This window comes from Megalobrama amblycephala, linkage group LG2 (assembly GCF_018812025.1).
Source record: "Megalobrama amblycephala isolate DHTTF-2021 linkage group LG2, ASM1881202v1, whole genome shotgun sequence".
Taxonomy (NCBI): Eukaryota; Metazoa; Chordata; class Actinopteri; order Cypriniformes; family Xenocyprididae; genus Megalobrama; species Megalobrama amblycephala.
The window spans coordinates 3,372,102-3,391,383 of record NC_063045.1 but is presented as its reverse complement, the minus strand read 5'-3'; the positions used below and the strand labels follow the sequence as shown (position 1 = coordinate 3,391,383).

Sequence of the window (19,282 nt, the reverse complement as noted above, 5' to 3'; positions counted from 1 at the left end):
GACATTGGAGTGAATTGCTGTTTTCTGTGGAAGATGTTTTTTTAGGGCTACTTGTTTTGGCAATGTACACTCCACACACAGAGAGACATTTATGGTCAAAATGTTCATCCAATCTCATTTCGCAAGTGACTTCGTTTTCTTTGGATTGTTTGACTACTAAGTGTTATATAATTAATTTGTGTTTCTTGCTAGCTAAATTTCACAAACTCTCTTTTCTTTATTCAAACATGATCTGGACAGGTATATGGAAACTATCCAAAGCTTTGTTCAAGGATTAGTTCACTTTCAAATGAAAATTAGCCCAAGCTTTACTCCCCCTCAAGCCATCATAGGTGTATTTGACTTTCTTCTTTCTGATGAACACAATATGATATATATTAATTAATATCCTGACACATCCGAGCTTTATAATTGCAGTGAGCGATACCAACGAGTATGAGCTGAAGAAATAAATATGTGCTCCACACGGCTCCGGGGGGTTAATAAAGTCCTTCTGAAGCGACGCGATGTTTGTGTAAAAACATATCCATATTTAAACAGGTTATGAAGTCAAATAATCCACCAGATCACTTTCCGTATTCTACGTACGAAGAAAGTGTAAAACTCTTGCAAAGCTTACGCTATGTCCTACACCTTCCCTATTCAACTTGCATAAAAAGTAGGGCTGGGTAAAAAATATCGATTTCTCGTTTTTAATCAATTCTCATTTTTATGAACTGATATCGATTCTTAAATCCCAAGAATCAATTAGTCTAGTCTGTTTTCAGTTGATGAATGAGCAGAATATGTAGCGCCTCCCATCCAATAAATCGCAATAATCTTTGTGCTTTGTTACTTTTGATATGAAGCAAAGTCTCAGATTTTCAATTTATTATGAGATTCAAAAAATAAACACCGTTTTGGCGCTGTTTAATGTGGCGTGACAGATCGCTTTAGCGCCTCAGTTAAAGAGAAGCATGTGATCATCCTCTCCTCCGCTTTAATACCAGTTACAGCGAAATAAACATGCATGAACATCTGAAGGTATGTTAAAATATACAGTACAACTTACTGAAATCCGTATCATGTCTCGTGTAATCGCTCAATCAGTGCTTCAACCTCGGAAATACATCAATAAAACAGCTTCAATGTCACGTAACGTCACATTTACCTCAGAAAAACATATTCAGTGACCATAAACTCATTAGTCAGCTAGAAAAGTGAACTCTAGAAAGCAGCATTCTGATAAATATAGATATGCACCGTTACATATTCATTATCATTTATTTAATACATGTTTGAATAAATCAGGCGCGATTTAAATGTTTATATTTAAAAAAACAACAAATTGGAGTAGAAATATGATTATGTAATTATAAACTTTATTTATAATAAAAACATCGAGTGTAATTTAAGTGTTTGTATATAAATAAGTTTAACCTTCAATATTATTATAGTAGTACCAGCTGACTCTCATGTGTAGTTTACAGCATTAGTTGAGAGATTTTTCCTCTAGAAAATTTGCCATGTGCTGTAACTGAAATACTACATCCAAAATAATCGAATCGAATCGAAATCGAATCGAAAGCATGTGAATAGCAATCGAATCGAATCGTGAAAATGTTAGTCAGTGTTAATGTTTTACACTGTTTAATTAATTTAAAAAAAGTATATTCGTTGATTCAGTCGCTGCAGTAGCGAAAAAATCTATTTCGCAAACTCGTTCTCGTAAACGTATTTCGCGTTTCTTGCTTATATTCGACATAACGATAGTTAAAGAATGACTTTGACTTTGTTAAAATAAGCAGCATGAAACAGCCAAAACATTTCGTGTTTACGAGACTGTAAAGACTACAAGTCTTAACACATTCAAAACTGCATACCCTATTAATCTAATCTAATTCTGAGACTGTCTGTGCTACAGAAAGATGCACAGACTTGTAGACGGAGAAAATCAAAAGCACATGTGACCACAACATTTTTGTGTGCTGTTGATGGGCGTTCGTTCACGCGGACTGAAATAAAACTCATTCCCACCCGGACAGAAACCCCTGAAGCGTGCATGCTGTCTGACTCGCATAGTTAGTTCAGTTCTGCACTATTATTATTGGATTTTGAGGGACGCACGTGACTCTTATTTCTCTCTTCAGTGGCTCTAGGAAAGATCTCGAATATTGCTGCGTGTTTATTCTGGAGCGACATTAAACTTCACACGAACCGTTATAAATTGAGTCCTGTTGTGCTTGAAACTTGGCAGCAGACTTTCCTCCAGATTTCACCAGGGAAAACGGCTTTCTTCTAGTCATTCGTGTACAAAAAGGTAAGGGATTTTGTCTGATATTGGAGATTTAGGCTACTATTTCACTTATATATATATAGTATCTAAGTTACACACTCTTAAAAATAAAGGTTCCAAAATGTTTTTTTTTTTTTCTTTGCATTGATGTTATAGAAGAATCACTTTGGTTCCCCAAAGAATCTTCTTAAAAGAACCAATTAATATATATATATAATCGAAAGAAACTTTTTTTCACTGTAAAGAGCCTTTTGAGCAAGGGGGGGTTGCATTGTTTTATGTTTCCTGTGGTGCACTTATAATGTTGGTATGATTTTTACATCAATAATTGTCATAATTTACAAATAAAAGGCATTTTTCCTACCCTTTTATTTGAGCGCTGTTTATATCCAGCTGCAGAACAGCTGCACCAGCAGTTTCAGAACCACAGCCACATAACCGGAAGTGAGGGCGGGGCTTATACATTAATAGTTTCGCTATCCACACACGTAATATTCTTTTGTTAAATATAAGCTGTTTTCACATGGATTTTGATAGGATCGATGTCTACAATATTTACCAACAATACTTTTAAATAGTCACTTTTATGTTCATAAAATATGCATAAGATATCATGATGTACAAAGAGCAAAAGTTTAAAACAGGCTACTTAAAGGGTTAGTTCACCCACAAATGAAAATTTTGTCTTTTATTACCCACCCTCATGTCGTTCTACACCCGTAAGACCTTCGTTCATCTTAGTAACACAAATTAAGATGTTTTTGATGAAATCTGATGGCTCAGTGAGGTCTCTATTGCCAGCAAGTTAATTTACAATTTCAGTGCCCAGAAAGCTACTAAAGACGTATTTAAAACAGTTCATGTGAGTACAGTGGTTCAACCTTAAAGGATTAGTTCACTTTCAAATTAAAATTTTCTGATCATTTACTCACCCCCATGTCATCCAAGATGTTCATGTCTTTCTTTCTTCAGTCGAAAAGAAATTAAGGTTTTTGATGAAAACATTCCAGGATTTTTCTCCTTATAGTGGACTTCAGTGGCCTCCAAATGGTTGAAGGTCAAAACTACAGTTTCAGTGCAGCTTCAAAGGGCTTTAAACGTATATGACTAAATTGTCATATACAATATGCTAGTGCAAGTATATAACAATTAGTTCAAACTTTGACCTGAGGAGGGCAGTAATACACTTAGCAGTGTCTACACTGCCGGAATTCTAATAGAGAAGAAGAAGAAGGGAGCTAGTTCAAGATGAGCATTTATGGTTAAAACGTATAAAATTTTTCATTTTATACAATTTTTTTATATAAATGTATAAAATTTTATTTATTTTTAGAAAATGACTGATCGTTTCTCTAGATAAGACCCTTATTCTTCGTCTGGTATCGTTTAAAGCTCTTTGAAGCTGCACTGAAACTGTAATTTTGACCTTGGCTCCTGATAAAATCCACATTTTTCTGGCTAAATATCACGTTATTTGGGGTCGATTCAACCCGCGAACATGAAAAACATCCCGCGGCAACAGTGTAAAAGTAGTGGACTTGGCAACACTGATCAGCGATAAACTGACAAACTGCTGATCACGTGACTTGGGCGCTCCGAATCATTGAGTCGTAACAAAAGATATGAAGCAGTGTTTCAAATTTTTGGGTGAACTAACCTTTTAATGTCAATGAATGGATACAAACACAATAGTTTATAGGCTACTTCAAGGATATAGGCTATAACTATACACCACTTTTATTTAAAAAATATTAATAAATGTGTGTTGTAAAGTGTTTCCCATTTGGCTACATATAGTATTATTTCCTTCACACTCATATTGTTACAAAAAATACTTCGATTATGTAACGAATTTAATGTCAAATAAAAATAACCATTTAATACAAAGCCTTGAAAAAGTGAAACGTGTATAAATAGGATATTTAAAAAATATTTAAAAAATAATAATAATAGGCTTAAAATGTGTTTAAACGCTCATAATAAAAATAAAAACATGCAAACAATCAACTTAAAACACAAAAATGTTGACTTATATAAGCCCATATCATGGCATTTCTGCAGAAAGACCAGTCTTTTCATCCGTGAAAATTACGTTTTTAATTAATATTTTTTTAAATACAGAACAGTCGAGGGAGACTTTTTACTATATGGTTACACATTTATTAATATATTTTCAAAATTACATAGTTAAAAGTATTTGTTCTCAGTTTATACAAATTAGTTCATGCCGAATGAACTAACAAAAAATAGTTTGTATCCATTAACATGCTAATTAAAAATCCTCATCGTACATCAGAACTCAATGATAAACTGGCGCTCTTTGATTGACAGCTCCAGCGATTGTAAAGGGAGCGTTCTTTGATTGCTTTCTATATATAATTTAATCACAGACTTGTTGTTGAGCACATGAAAGCAATGATCTCGTTGATATTTAAGTCGATTTCTGCATAAACAGAAGTTATATTAAACTTTCTTTTTCATTTCTTTGTAGGTCAATATTTCATCCTGTTCATCACATTGCTCATTGTTTTTGAAACCGTTTCCCACAGGTTGAAGATGAACAACTGCACCCTTAACATCACCGACACAGTCCTGAACCTACAAACAGTCACTTCGATTCCCACCTTCATCCTCGGGGTCCTGGGAAACATATACGTCCTGGTGATGTTCTGCCGGCGTCGCAGAGCAGACTGGACCTACATGAACATCTACATCACCAATATGTCCATCGCCGACTGCATTCTGTTGGCGTTCCTTCCCGTTAAGATCCATTACTACAACAGGCCACTGGAAGTCGAATTAACGGCTCTGTGTAATTGTGTGTTGTCGGTTTATTACATCAACATGTACGTGAGTATCTTCACCGTCACCGCCATAAGTGTGGTGCGGTACGTGGCCATCAAGTATCCCTTGAAGGCCCGGCAAATTTTCTCTCGTACGAATGCACTGGTGATTTGCGGTCTCATATGGTTCACCATTGGCTGCATCAGCCCGATTTACTTCGTGACAGACTCTAGTAACGATAAAACCATGTGCTTCCAGAGGGTGAGAGAAGGCCTGTCGTTGCATTTCGTCCTGGTGTTGATCATCGTTGGGTTCCTCTTGCCATTTATGATCATACTGTTCTGCTCCGTCAGGATCATTTACACTCTGCGGAAGCAGCTGAACATCGGATCCCGTTCGGAAAAGATCCAATGCATGTTCATCATCGCGGCCAACCTCATTGTGTTTGTCATATGCTTCTTCCCCGTCCACTTGGGCTACTTCGTTAAATACGTCGTGCAATACGACTACACAAACACAGAGGATAAATACAGCTGCAGGGATAAGCAGCTCGCGCACAACTTCCTGCACAGCACTCTTTGCATTTCCAGTATGAACTGCGGTTTGGACTGCTTTAGCTATTTTTTTGCCACCAAATCCTCATGGAATATGTGCCGCGCAAACAAAAATGAGAAAGAAAAACGTGAAAATAATTATGACACGGTTTCAGATCAAGTCAGGAAGACTTAACTCTTCCCCAGTTTTGACGAAATTTTCTGGTTTTCTGTGTTTTCGTTGTTATACGCTAGGGTGCGCTATTTCGCATATTCTGAAAGAGTAAGCAAAAAAGTGAAGAAGAAGCAGAAACAAGCGATAGAGGCATTGCTTAAGCACATGTAAAATAATACATTGTTGAAACCATGAAGAGGAAATGAAGCATTGGAGGTGTTGATGGACATCTTCTGCATCTGTGTTTTGATCATCGTTCTGAATCCCATCCAGATGAAGACTTTTCTCAGCTTTTTGCTTAAAATGATGCTTTTTTTGTGAAACTTACCCACATTCAAGTTTTGATAAAAAAGAATGCATGAAGCTAGAATAAAATGTTTGTTTGTTTGTTTAAAAGCATGTTCAGATATTCATACATGTTCAGATATTCATAAATTGCATGTTCAGATATTCATAAATTGCATGTTCAGATATTCATACATGTTCAGATATTCATAAATTGCATGTTCAGATATTCATACATGTTCAGATATTCATAAATTGCATGTTCAGATATTCATACATGTTCAGATATTCATACTACAAAATACTGAACTTTTGTGAAAGTTATCAAAAATGCTTTCATTATAAAGTCCTTTTGTGAAAGTTGTATAATGGATTGCAATATTAAACCTGGCTTTTGCATCAATAATGAACTTGTATATTAATGCTGAACTGGGCAGCGTTTCCCAAAAGCATCGTAAGCTTAAATTGAAACCAATGGAGCTACGATCAACTTAGGCTTACGATGCTTTTGGGAAACGCTACCCGGCTAGTTAACTTAAATTATTTACGCTGTACAATGAGTCTAAAGTGTTTATCTTTTAACTCATATTTAGAATCTCGTGATCAGTGTGTTAAAATAAATAATTCAAGATCAGCTTTATGAAACAAAGGTCAATTTTGGGTCCACTGTTGTTTTCCTTATATGTCAATGATTTACCAAATTGTTGTAAGGGATCTAAATGTCAGCTATATGCAGATGATACAGTCATTTATGTATTGGCACAGACTCCATGCTTAGCTGCAGATATATTAACAAATGAAATGACTGTCATGTCACAGTGGCTGCAAAAAAAACTGGTTTGACCTTGAATTGTTCAAAAAAATATTCAAAAATGATTGTTCTCAATGTGTTTTTCAGTGAGGATGAAGGAAATGAATGGTTTTATAATTAAGATCAATCAAAAGGCAATAGAGGCATTTAACAATTTTAAATATTTAGGTGTTATTTTAGATTCTCATACTTTGATGTGCATGTGAATAGACTGTGTGGAAAAATCAGAACAAACCTGAATTGTTTTTATATGATTAGACCACAGATATCTCTAAAAGCAGTTACGTTAAACATGCATGCAATTATCTTATTGTGCGATTGTCTGGAGTCAGGTTTCTCAACTGACTATCAAACCTGTTAGATCTCTATATAAACAAACACTAAAACTTTTGGCATCATTGTAATATTTTACAAAAATATAGTTTTGAACATTTTATAAATTTGTCTCTTATTAAAATGGTGTTTAAATGTGTTAATGTCAAAAAGAGTAGTAAGGGGATCACTACAAGAGATGCAACTAATCAAAACTGCACAATACCAAAGAGAAAAACTACATTTGCACAATCCACATGTTCAGTTCAAGAAACACTTCTTTGAAACAGCCTGCAGCTGACCTGAAAATGCAAACAGAGTTGAACATTTTTCAAAGAAATTTTAAAAAGTGGTTCAAACAAAAGCAGGTTTGTGAACACTGATGGTCATGCACAGTAACATTTTTTTGTTAAATCTTTTTATTATTGTTATATATATATATATATATATATATATATATATATATATATATATATATATATATATATATATTTTTTTTTTTTTTTTTTTTTTTTTGCTGATTATTGATTATTCTTTTACTGTTGTTAAAAAAGCCTAACCAGGGACTGGGGCTGCAAATTAGCCTTTGGCTAGAAGCCTGAATGTGGAGCATCGGCTGCTTGAAATTGTATCAATGTTATACTGCATTGTCCCCGTTAAATAAACTAATAAAATAAATAAACTCTGGACTGTTTAACTCAACGACCTTGAAATTAAACATTGCAAGGGTTCAGATAATGTGGTCGCTGATGCGCTGACCCGAGTTTGCACTTTAGTGATGGGGGGGGGGGGTTACGTCCACCGGATTCAATGTTTACAATAATGTTCGTGTTTTGGATGTGGTTGTGTTTGCTCTTTAGTTGAAGTTGTTCAACATCTTTTGATTCTGTTTATGCCTCATGTTATCTATGTTTATTAACCTTTTACGTTCTTTTTTGTTTGTACTTCTCTGTTTTTCTCCTGGTTATGGCTAGGTAGGGAGAGAGGGAAGTTGTATGTATTTTATTTGTGGATTATACAGCAAAATCTCCAGAGTTAAATCAACACTGCACATGGTACATATGGTCCCTCTCTAAATAGTGTTAAAGCAACACTGAAGCAGAGTTAAAGTTAATGAAAAAATTAAGCGATTAATTAAGTGATGAATGAGCATTATTGATGAACACCTGCTGTTAACAAGCAGAATCACTGATGAAAAGATATTCATCCTTTACTGAGATCTTGAGAGAAATAATGTATTATATCTTCAGTTGATTTCATCTAAGACTGTGGCTGAAATCAGTTGTAGTTCTTTTGTTTATCTTTTCTTCAGTGATTCTGCTTGTTAACAGCAGGTGTTCATCAATAATGCTCAATCATCACTTGATTATCTCATTAACTTTAACTCTGGTTAAGTGTTACTTTAACACTATTTAGAGAGGGACCATATGTACTCCATGCAGAGTTGATTTAACTCCGGTGATTTTGCTGTATATTTGTCTAGGTAATTTATAAAATTCTTGGGTTAGTTAGTTTGGTTATGTTTGTTCCTTTGGCCTAGCCCTCCCCTGAAGTCTTTGTTCCCTACACATTTGTTAATACTTTGAGAATACTATTTTTGTTTATCAATCTTTATCTTTTTAAAGTAAATGATATAAATTTGAATTGGTGTCTGCGTTGACTCTGGGACGGGAGGTTGGATTGCCCTGGTTCTCTCTCCAAGGTTTTCTTTCTTTAGTTATTTTATTTTTTAATTTTATTTTGTTATTGGCTCCCCAGCCCTAGATGGGTAGTTATGTAACAATACAGTCGCTGGTTAACCTACTAATGCTACCATTTTCCACAGTATCCAGCTAAAGCTGTTTTCTGGAAATGAAGTAAACTTTGAAGATAAACCTGTTCGATATGTCCCACCCTGTCTTCCTGTTTCAGTTGAATTTACGTCAACACAATGAATAATGCTGCGCGTTCCAAGGTACTTTAGTGGGTCTTTAAGATTTGCATCCGTGGCCAAATTCCAATTGGAAGTGAGCACAGGAAGGGCAGAACCCTGGAAGTCGCTTTGGCCAGTCACCGTTTTAATAAAATTTTAGCTTTTCCATATAACCTACATACACAGTGTTATTTATCCTATAAAAATCAATTGTAGTATAAACAATAGTTTGAATACTATGATATCCAGATGTGTTTTGAAAATATGTTTTGCCTAGAACATGCTAGCCAAGTAACTGTGGCGAAAGAATCCAGGAAGAGAAAAGGGAGGAGAGCACCTGCAAATGAGAACATTGGTTAAATATAAACGTGTGAATTGCGAGTGAGATGGTCAAATGTCATGCCGGCATCTCGGCTTTGTCTTATTTTGACTTCTGGAACTCTGCCTCCTGAGCTTCATTGGCAAGAAAGAGAAGACTTTTCTACATGACAATAAACCCATATATGGGCCGTTCTGCAGAATTGGCGCGAACTGCTGTCCCACAACCCAAAAACACATTTAAAAAGTATTCAAATGTTAGATGTTTACCAAGATTCTTCTATTATCTATTGAATCCCACAATAATATTTAAAATATCAGTAAGCTTAATATATATAAAATCATCATTTACTGGGTACTTTCAAGTGGGAGGTGTCTGTCCCGAACCCTGACCCCTACATGTCAACTTGTGAAAATGATATTGAAATAATTTTGCAATTTTTTCTTTTGTTCTTTTTAAAAATGCTTCTTTAAAAAAAAAAAAAAAAAAAAAGTGAAGTAAAAAGAAATGTTATATTTTATTTTTGAATCATGAAACTTCATGTAAAAATATGTGCCATATTTTCAATATTGTTAAAATTGTAATTGTTATTGATTTACCTGTGAAACGTTTTCAAAAAACATATATTTACAATCTTAATACGTTAATGTAACCTTCTTATTAAATTATTTATTGTGTTTCGGTAGTGAAAATTTGGGGAGAGGAAAAATATTCCAAAACTTTCTGAAAATACAACATGAGAATTAACTGTACAATTACTAGAAATGTGTATCTTGGATATTATACAATTTGCATACATTCACAATTTGTGGAAAAAGACTTTTTTACCGAAACACAATAATAAATGATTTAATAAGAAGGGTCGCATTACCTATTAAGATTGTTTACATCTACCTTGTAAATATGTTTTTTCCTATTTAAAAAAAAAAAAAGTTTTCACAGGTATATCAATAACAATTACAATTTTAACAATATTTCAAGTGTAATTTATGAGATTTGTTGTATTTTGAATCCAATCTTTCTCTGTAAAAGTCATAAAGTTGATCATACTTTACATTCTAATATACACTGAACCAAACACTATAATAACATCTTAGTTGATAATTCAATATACTTTATTTTTGACAAAACATCCCATGTTTCGGTCGTGACTGCACATTTCGGCAGTGACAGTAATGTGTTGGTAGTGACCACATCACATGACACAATTTAACTCACATACTAAAACACTAATGATTTGTACAACTACATTAAAATTTTGTTTATTTTCCCCAAATAAACGATTATGTTCTCTTTTGTCACTACCAAAACAATCATGACATGTTTCGTCATGACTTTTTCAGTAGTGACAATTTTAGATACTTTTGAGTCTAGAAGAATTTTACTGGATAACACTAAAAAAAACAATGATGTCACTACCGAAACGTGGTGAAGTTTCGGTAGTGACAATTTTAGACACTTTTGAGCCGCTCAAAGATGATAATCAGCACATGGTTATCTAGCACAGCTCTGAACAGTTTTACACACATAAAAACTGAATTTTATAGAGTAACACCCAACAAAGTGTGCTTAATTGCAGAATAAAAGGTGTTCGGTAGTGACGTTCCTTAAAGTTCCACACAGATTTTCAGACTTTTGAACACATTTAATTCAAAATGATGATCTATCTACTGTGAAAGAGAGGCTATGAGAGGGAGGGACACAGGAATATTTCCTGATCAGAAATCTAGAAGTGTGTTAAAATCAGTCTCAGCCGATGGACTAAAACATTCACTGTTTCGGTAGTGACGTGAACATAAAGAAAACTTTTTTTTTCATAAAGATTTATGATTTAAAATTTTTTAACTTCACTTTTTAATAAATAAATAAATAAATAAAAATATATTTTTAAAAACGACAATGGAAAAATTTGCAAAAATTATTTCAATATCACTTTCACAAGTTGAAATGAGGGGTTATGGTTCGGGACAGACTCCTCCCAACTAAAAGTACCCAATAAATGATGATTTTATATATATTAAGCTTACTGATATTTTAAATATTATTATGGGATTCAATAGATAATAGAAGGATCTTGGTAAACATATAAAATTTGAATACTTAAATTATTTTTAAATGAGTTTTGTTGTTGTTGCGGGATAGCAGTGTGCACCAATTCTCTAGAATGGCTCTTATATGCATATTTACTTTCGAGTTGAAAATGATCATATTTGTAGAACTATAGTAGCATCTTTCAGTCGCTAGGGGGGATTCAACGCCAGTGGATTCAGGTGAAGCACTTTCGGTTTGAATAAGCGTCCCCCACCTGAAGTCCCCTTCAAGAGCGCACAAAAGCGTTTGGAATTCGCCCCAGGTGCATCACTTTGGGATACCTGCACGTAAATAAGGTAAGACAGTTTATCTGACAAAAAAACGTATCAGAATCAAATTGGAACAGATAAATCTCCACTGAAACATTAAATGGAAATGCTTCATTTTAACTGATTAAATGATAATGGACTATATTCGCCGCGCGTGAAATTCGCGGAAGTTGTGAATAATTTTAAACAAACAGTCCGAAAGAACTGACTCGATGAAATGAATAGAATTTCTCAATGGTAATCTAATTCATTGTTTAGACATGGTTGCACTCTCGTGTTTGCAGGTGACACAGTGGAAACAGCGGGAAAGTTTATCAAATAAAAGCTAGAGAGTGCCTGCAAACTTTTCATCTAAATCAACAGACAAAATTCAATGTACGGCAGTATTTAACCACACGTTCCCACAATATACGGTCAAACGAATCGTTTATTTGAACGAACCGACCAAACAGATCCCTAAAAGGTGAAAACCAAAACAGAATCACGTAACTCTTCCCACAGAACCAACAAAGAAAGCGTTCGCTCCGTCTCAATGTATTAACATATCTGTGTAAAATGCATTGCATTAGGTCTACATAAAGTACCGCATTATGTTTTGAAGGGCATGATGTTTTAAGTGTTTTTCCATGAGGAACAGATCACATTTTTTCTTTCTCTAGCAGAGCGTGTGAAAAGGTAAGTGTTTTTTGTGTTGGTTCGACTTTTGAACAACGTATTCTTTCACAACGTTAATGTTATTTTGCTATTGTAATAATAAGTGCATTGCAATATGTTCATAAACTTTAGATCACGCATTTACACTATCTACAAATATTGAATTTTAGCTCTCACACATTTTAAAAGTCTATTTATAAACGCGTTCTCTGTCTTTAACCAGACTGAACACAAAATGCATTCAGTTAAAATGAAATGATACTAAAACTGCCAGTAGGTGGCGGCAAATCGTCATTCAATCAAATGATTCGTATGAAGGTAAAATGATATCATAAAGAATCGCATGCGCAGGGTAATATTTGTGGAAGTGTAAGCATAAATGAAATTTTGTATCTGCAAGAGAAGATGTGTAATGGTGTAAATCCCTGTACGTCTGCAAGATGTCTGTTAAAGATCACTTCATCTGGAAAGCATCTGCTGTTTACAAAGTTTTTAATAGACGTCAGTTTTACATACATTCTAAATCATAAACCTCTTAAAGACATTTTCTAAACTTCTATTTGACATCTGACAGGGCATAAAGGAAATTTAGATATTTAAATATCCAATTATAAGGTACTAATATTGATGTGGGAATCTTAATGTTCCCAGCAACTAGGAAACACACAGCCCTGGCCCGTCGAGGCATGGACTAGACCCGCAGCAGAAATACAGCGGTTACCCCGGTAAACAAACAGCGCTGCACTTATAAAGGCGTTATCTGGAGGTAGGACGAAAAGAAAATGGCATGCAGGGGAAACGTTTTACTAATTCTTTCCTCGTTTGAAGTAAATTGTATGATAATTTGCCCCATATTTTAATAAAATGTGGCCATATTGTAATAATTTGTTCCCTTATTTTAGTTAAATCAAAACGAGGGAACAAATTAGTTCAGTGTACCCACAATTTAGTAATTTGTGGCCAAGATTTTTTTTTATTTTTCATGTGCAGGATTTATATCTCCACTTTTTTGTTATTTTACATTTAATTGATATTTATTATATTAAGTTCATAATTTATTTTCTAATACCTTCAATACAGTAATAATAGTGCAGATAGACTGCCACCGTGACCCATAATGCAACTCTTCCCACGGCGGTCATAATTGGCGGTCGTACTTAATCTAAGATGGACTAACCAACATGATAGTAAAATCCCCAGAGTTAAATCAACTCTGCTCAGAGTACATATGGTCCCTCTCCAAATTTGTGTTAAAGTAATACTGAAGCAGAGTTAAAGTTAATTAAATAATTAAGCAATTAATAAGGCTGTGGCTGAAGTCAGTTGTAGTTCTTGTGTTTCTCTTTTCTCCAGTGATTCTGCTTGTTAACAGCAGGTGTTCATCACTAATCCACAATCATCTCTTAATTAATTGCTGAATTATCTCATTAACTTTAACTCTGCTTCAGTGTTATTTTAACACTATTTAGAGATGGACCGTATGTACTCTGAGCAGAGTTGATTTAACTCTGGAGATTTTGCTGTGCACGATAGTAAAGCTGTTTATCATAAAGAAGGAAACAAAAATGTCCTTATGAAAATCGTTTATTACCATAAACTGCATTGATTCAACACAATGCAAAGTGTAATTATGAAGTCTGTATTTTAATTTTCCCCAGTTTTTAAGATGTCCAACTGCACCCTGAACATCACCACTGGCATCCAGAACCTTCAGCTGGCCTCACTGATTCCCTCCTTCATCCTCGGGGTCCCGGGAAACATATACGTCTTAGTGATGTTCTTCCGGCGTCCCAGAGCAGACTGGACCTACATGAACATCTACATCACCAATATGGCCATCGCCGACTGCATCGTGCTGGTGCTTCTTCCCATTCGCATCGCGTCCTACTATGAAAACACCTGGATACTGTCCAAATTCTGGGACCAGACGAACAAAGAGCTGTGTTACGTTCTTGTGTCGGTTTATTACGTCAACATGTACGTGAGTATCTTCACCATCACTGCCATAAGTGTGGTGCGGTACGTGGCCATCAAGTATCCCATGAAGGCCAGAATTATTTTGTCTCGTAGAAACGCTCTGGTGGTTTGCGCGCTCATTTGGTTGGTCACATGCTCGTTTAGCGCGGCTTTCCATCACGTGGATGATCCGAAGAATAACACCACGATCAAGTGCTTTCAGAAGAATAAAGAAGAGGAACTGCCGCTGGCGTTCATTCTCGTGCTGAACATCGTCGGGTTCCTCGTGCCGTTTCTCATCATGTTGTTTTGCTCTGTCAGAGTCATTTACATGTTGAGGAAACAGTTGGAAATCGGGTCCCGTAGCGAGAAAATGATCCAGTGCATGTTCATCATCGCGGCTAACCTGATTGTGTTCGTCGTATGTTTCTTCCCCGTTCACTTCGGGTTTTTCTGGAAGTACATCGCACAGGCTTATGGGCACAGTTGTGACGCGCAGTCTTTCGCGCATAATTTTGTTCACTTCGCCATGTGCGTCTCCAGTATGAACTGCGCTTTGGACTGCTTCAGTTATTACTTCGCCACCAGAACTTCTTGGATATTGTGCTGCACGAAAAAAACTGAAAGAAAAGAAGAATATGAATGTGAATATAACAAGGTGACTTAGCATTATCAAAATATATTTGAATTAGTGCTGTCAATTGATTTAAAAAAAATTAATCGCACATTTTTCTGTAATAAAATCGCGATTAATTGCACCTAACATTAACGTTTTTAATGTATGTTTATATTGTAATACTTTCACATTGAATCTAAAAAAGAATGTAGAAAAAGACTAAAAGATAAAGAAAATATTTTTAATGTGTTAAACTGAAAAAAGAATTAGTGTTGACTTTGACAGCCCTAATCTGAATTATAATAAACTGTGTAATATAGATATATATAAAATTAGTTTGTCAACTTTATAAGTGGTCTCATGTAGCAGAAAAAAATTATCACATTTTATTTCATAATAAAACTGTATATTTTTCATATTTTGTATTAAACAATACTTAATACATAAATATAAAAGGAATTGATACATATATATACAATACAAATTAAAATACATACAAAATATTAATATAAATTATAACTCCGTAATCATTTAATTTGGACTACATATGCCGTAAAGATATATATTTATTTATATATTTCGGTTTCCGCATACAGTAATTGGTTTCATCAAACATTGATTTCATCCAAATTGAAAACATGTTTGTTAAATTAAAAAAAAAATCATAATGCTGATTAGTTTATAAACATAAAACATAAACATGACAGGATGTAAGCGTCAGTGTAATGTTTGACAATGGTATTAATGAATATAAATATTCAACCCACAACTGAATAATTTTGACAATATGCCATTTTTTTATATATCATTTAAATATGAAGTAAATAGTAAAGATTATGTAGTGTAAACACTGTATATCCCCACTGTATCCTTTTTGTCCATATAAACCTCATAAAAAAGACAAACTTATATTGTAATACAGGGTGTTTTTGTGTGCACTTTATAAAGTTTTGTTTACTGATGTGTTCCTGTAAAAAATGACTGTGATTTTAACAGTAAAAGACTGTAAAAATGCTGCGGTGAAAAACTGTCAATTGGTTTACAGAAAGTTTCCGTACTATATACGGTGAATAACTGTAATAGATCTAACGGTACATTTAATGTAATTTTATGGTAAAATACCATTAAATTAACAGTTTTTGGAAGTGAAAAATAACAATTCATTGTAAAATTTACAGTGAAAAACCGTAAATTGACATTCCCACAATTTCCTGCGTGACACTTCACATTTGATATATTTTCGTTGAAATAACTCTGTTTCTTTTTAGTTTTTCTCATTTTTTTCTAATCAGTTATGTACATTAGGGTTTTATGTTACATCTAATGTTGTTAAATTAATGTTTATTGCATTTTTAAAATTTCGTCCATGTTACCATGATGGTGTTTAGTGTGTGTGTGAATGACACTGTGTGCTCCTTCTATATATTAATATTGTCCTTCTCAGCTTGTGGAAAATCTGCCTGTGATGAACTTTGATTGATCATGTGACTCTTATCACCACTGTGATTGCTGACTGTCAGTGTATTATAAAGGTACAAAACAGATATTACTACTTCATTAGGTTGGTAAATTAACATTATATCAGTTAATGAAATACGTTATTTTACCGTAAATTTAACCAATTTTTTTTTTTTACGTTGCTACTGTATTTTTTACGGTAAAGTTCTGGCAACCACAGCTGCCGGTTTTTTTACAATAAATTTTACTGGGATTTTTTCTACAGCGTACTTATTAATCAGTGTCTGTGTGCTAAATATATATTCCTCATCATATGGTGTTTTGCGTCTGTACGCCATCTGTTGGACAGACAAACCTGTTTTTAACCTGTGAATGACTAAATGTTGCACCATCAGTTCTGTTGGAAAAATAAAACATCCACCAAGAAAGAGTCCAAAAGCAATTTATTTCATTCAGAATGCAGTTTATTTGCAAAAGCAGTTTATTTCATTCATTGAAGCACTTGTGATGATCAGATGCTGAGAGGCTTCAGTCGCTGTGTTTATTAGCACAGAGCTGCAGAACTCCTGAAATACAGAGAAGAGAGGGATTCAGGGTACATTTACACGACAACCATGTACTAGAAACAGAAACGTTTTTCCTTGGTGTTTTCCGTGTAGATGACAATATTGTCAAAACAATCCCCGTTCATACGGATCTGCGAAAATGACCAAAAACGCTACCAGGCCAGTAGTTGGCGATGAATCAAATAAATTGACTCGTTGATTCAAATTAACCAATTCAGTGAAACGAGTCAACTCGAAACTCTCATTAAATGATTAGTTTGCATCATCACTCTGAGAGAGGTGTTTACAAACCGTTTTACGCTAAAAACTGAAAACTTTTTATGCATTTTGGCCATTCAAATCATAAACTTCAGTAGCAAAGATGGTGTTTGAGTTGGTCAGTTCAATTCACTCAACTGACTCTGGTTTAGTGAATTGTTTCCTAAAGTATTTAAATAGTTGTTTAATAAATTCGACTAAGTGAATAGACTCAGAATGGACTAGTTTGATTCACAAATTTGATTCACTGAATCAATAGAATCGAATCATTGATCCAAACGAACCGATTCACTGATTCATAACTCAGATTAAATTATTTGTTTTTGCATTTTCATTCTAAGAGGGCCGTTACAGTCACATTTAATAATTTATCAGATGCTTTTATGTGAGAGTCAAATTAGGAGAACAATAGAAACAATCAAACCAACAATAGTGCAATAATTTAAATAAAAAGACTAGTCCCAGTTATTCTAGCACAGTACACTTAGCAAGGTTTTTTAATAGATATATGGAACAGTAAGTGTTAGTATAGATGGGCTGAGTGTTGACAAAAAAGATGCGTCTTCAGCCGTTTCTTGAAAATGGCTAAAAACTCAGATTGAGTTAGGCAGGTCATTCCACCTGCAGTTAAAGGGATAGTTCACCCAAAAATAACAATTCTGTCATTTACTCCCCCTAAAGTTGTTCCAAACCTGTATGCATTTCTTTCTTCTTTCTTCCATAGTATGGCGGAATAATTAATATTTGCTATAATTTCACATGCCAGGACTACAACAGAAACTTCTGCAGTGTTGTGATACTATAAACTATTTTATTAATTCATTAAGCAGAAAATGTTTTATCAAGGTCGTGCAGACTCACACAGACATCAAGAATCAGCGTATGAATCTCAACAATGGTGACAATCAAAAGTGCCGTGCTGCAATGCATGCTGGGTGTTTTGTACTAGGTACCCAGCATGCATCCCACTTTTGATTGTCACCATTGTTGAGATTCATACGCTGATTCTTGATGTCTGTGTGTGTCGTCATAGACTAAATTTTAGTGCAAATAAATGGGAAGTTAGTTTAACTAGCTGTATTTTCACTTCACTTTAATACAGAGCAGCTTCACATCAATGCAGCTGTCATTTTATTACTGAAGCAGCTTTGAAGAGTTTGTCTTTTCATATTTGTGGACTGAAATCATTGAAGATGTTTCACCCTGTTTTGCTCTGCTTGTGTTTGTGGCGTCTGTTGGTGAGTTTGAAATGTGTTTTTATGGCTTCAGTTGTGTTCGGTAATGTTAAAAAGTCAAGAGTCAAACTGCCTAACTAAAGCAAGCACTAACTACTGTAATGGTGACTTCAGCCAGAACTTATTTTCAATATATCATCAACATCTAAACCTCTATTAATTCTCAATAAGATCTTCTGTAGACGTGTGACAGAAATAAAGTCAGTCTGGTTAGTAATAAGTGAAGCTGGTAATGCTGTTTGTGGAGTTGTTTAATCTGATCTTCAGAGATTTAATGTCTTTTATCTTCAAGTGATTTCATCTAAGGCTGTGGCTGAAGAAAGCTCTAGTTCTTTTATTTAGTTTTTCCTGTTCTTGTTGTTCCTCTGTCCTTCTGTGATTCTGCTTGTTAACAGCAGATTAGTGACTAATCATCACTTAATTAATCACTTAATTATCTACTTAACTTCAACACTGATTCAGTGTTACCTTTTCACACTCTTAGTGTGAACCCCAACAGTGTTATGCAGCACATTTGAGTTTCCGGAAGAGGTTTGTTCTTGTGCGTCATTCAGGTTTGGTTGAGCTTCTGCTCATGTGCGCTATGATAAATCAGACAGTTTAGAGGTTACACATGGTTGTCATTAAAATGTTACCTGTTGATCAAGCTTGTTAAAAAGATCTCTTTTCCAAAAGCCCCCTGTCTTGCTCTGTACATCTTCAGAAGTTGTGGTGTATGTTGGTGTAACGATGATCTGAATGTATCGAGGAGGCCCTCATTGGTAATGCGTTTG

At 34.5% G+C, this 19,282-nt stretch overlaps 2 protein-coding genes across 4 annotated transcripts; both read left to right on the top strand.

Moving 5' to 3' along the window:
- Positions 1 to 1,776: 1,776 nt before the first annotated feature.
- On the top strand, positions 1,777 to 6,174 carry gpr35.1 (G protein-coupled receptor 35, tandem duplicate 1). Of its 2 annotated transcripts, none has more exons than XM_048182126.1 (2): positions 1,777 to 2,299; positions 4,767 to 6,174. In XM_048182126.1, the coding sequence occupies exon 2, from the start codon at positions 4,832 to 4,834 to the stop codon at positions 5,786 to 5,788; it is 957 nt and encodes a 318-aa protein (XP_048038083.1). In that variant the 5' UTR covers positions 1,777 to 2,299; positions 4,767 to 4,831; the 3' UTR covers positions 5,789 to 6,174. The 2 variants fall into 2 exon arrangements, with proteins under 2 accessions (XP_048038083.1, XP_048038080.1); XM_048182123.1 differs by having other exon boundaries at positions 1,783 to 2,299; positions 4,825 to 6,174.
- Positions 6,175 to 11,656: 5,482 nt separating this feature from the next.
- Positions 11,657 to 16,046, top strand: gpr35.2 (G protein-coupled receptor 35, tandem duplicate 2). 2 transcript variants are annotated; one of them, XM_048182122.1, is made up of 3 exons: positions 11,666 to 11,793; positions 13,072 to 13,186; positions 14,079 to 16,046. In XM_048182122.1, exon 3 carries the CDS (start codon positions 14,087 to 14,089, stop codon positions 15,041 to 15,043), a length of 957 nt encoding a protein of 318 aa, XP_048038079.1. In that variant the 5' UTR covers positions 11,666 to 11,793; positions 13,072 to 13,186; positions 14,079 to 14,086; the 3' UTR covers positions 15,044 to 16,046. The 2 variants fall into 2 exon arrangements, with proteins under 2 accessions (XP_048038078.1, XP_048038079.1); XM_048182121.1 differs by lacking the exon at positions 13,072 to 13,186 and having other exon boundaries at positions 11,657 to 11,793.
- Positions 16,047 to 19,282: the final 3,236 nt, after the last annotated feature.

Coding starts and splice junctions, on each gene's coding strand:
- gpr35.1 (XM_048182126.1), top strand. CDS start 4,832: ATGAACAACTGCACCCTTAACATCACCGACACAGTCCTGAACCTACAA.
- gpr35.2 (XM_048182121.1), top strand. CDS start 14,087: ATGTCCAACTGCACCCTGAACATCACCACTGGCATCCAGAACCTTCAG.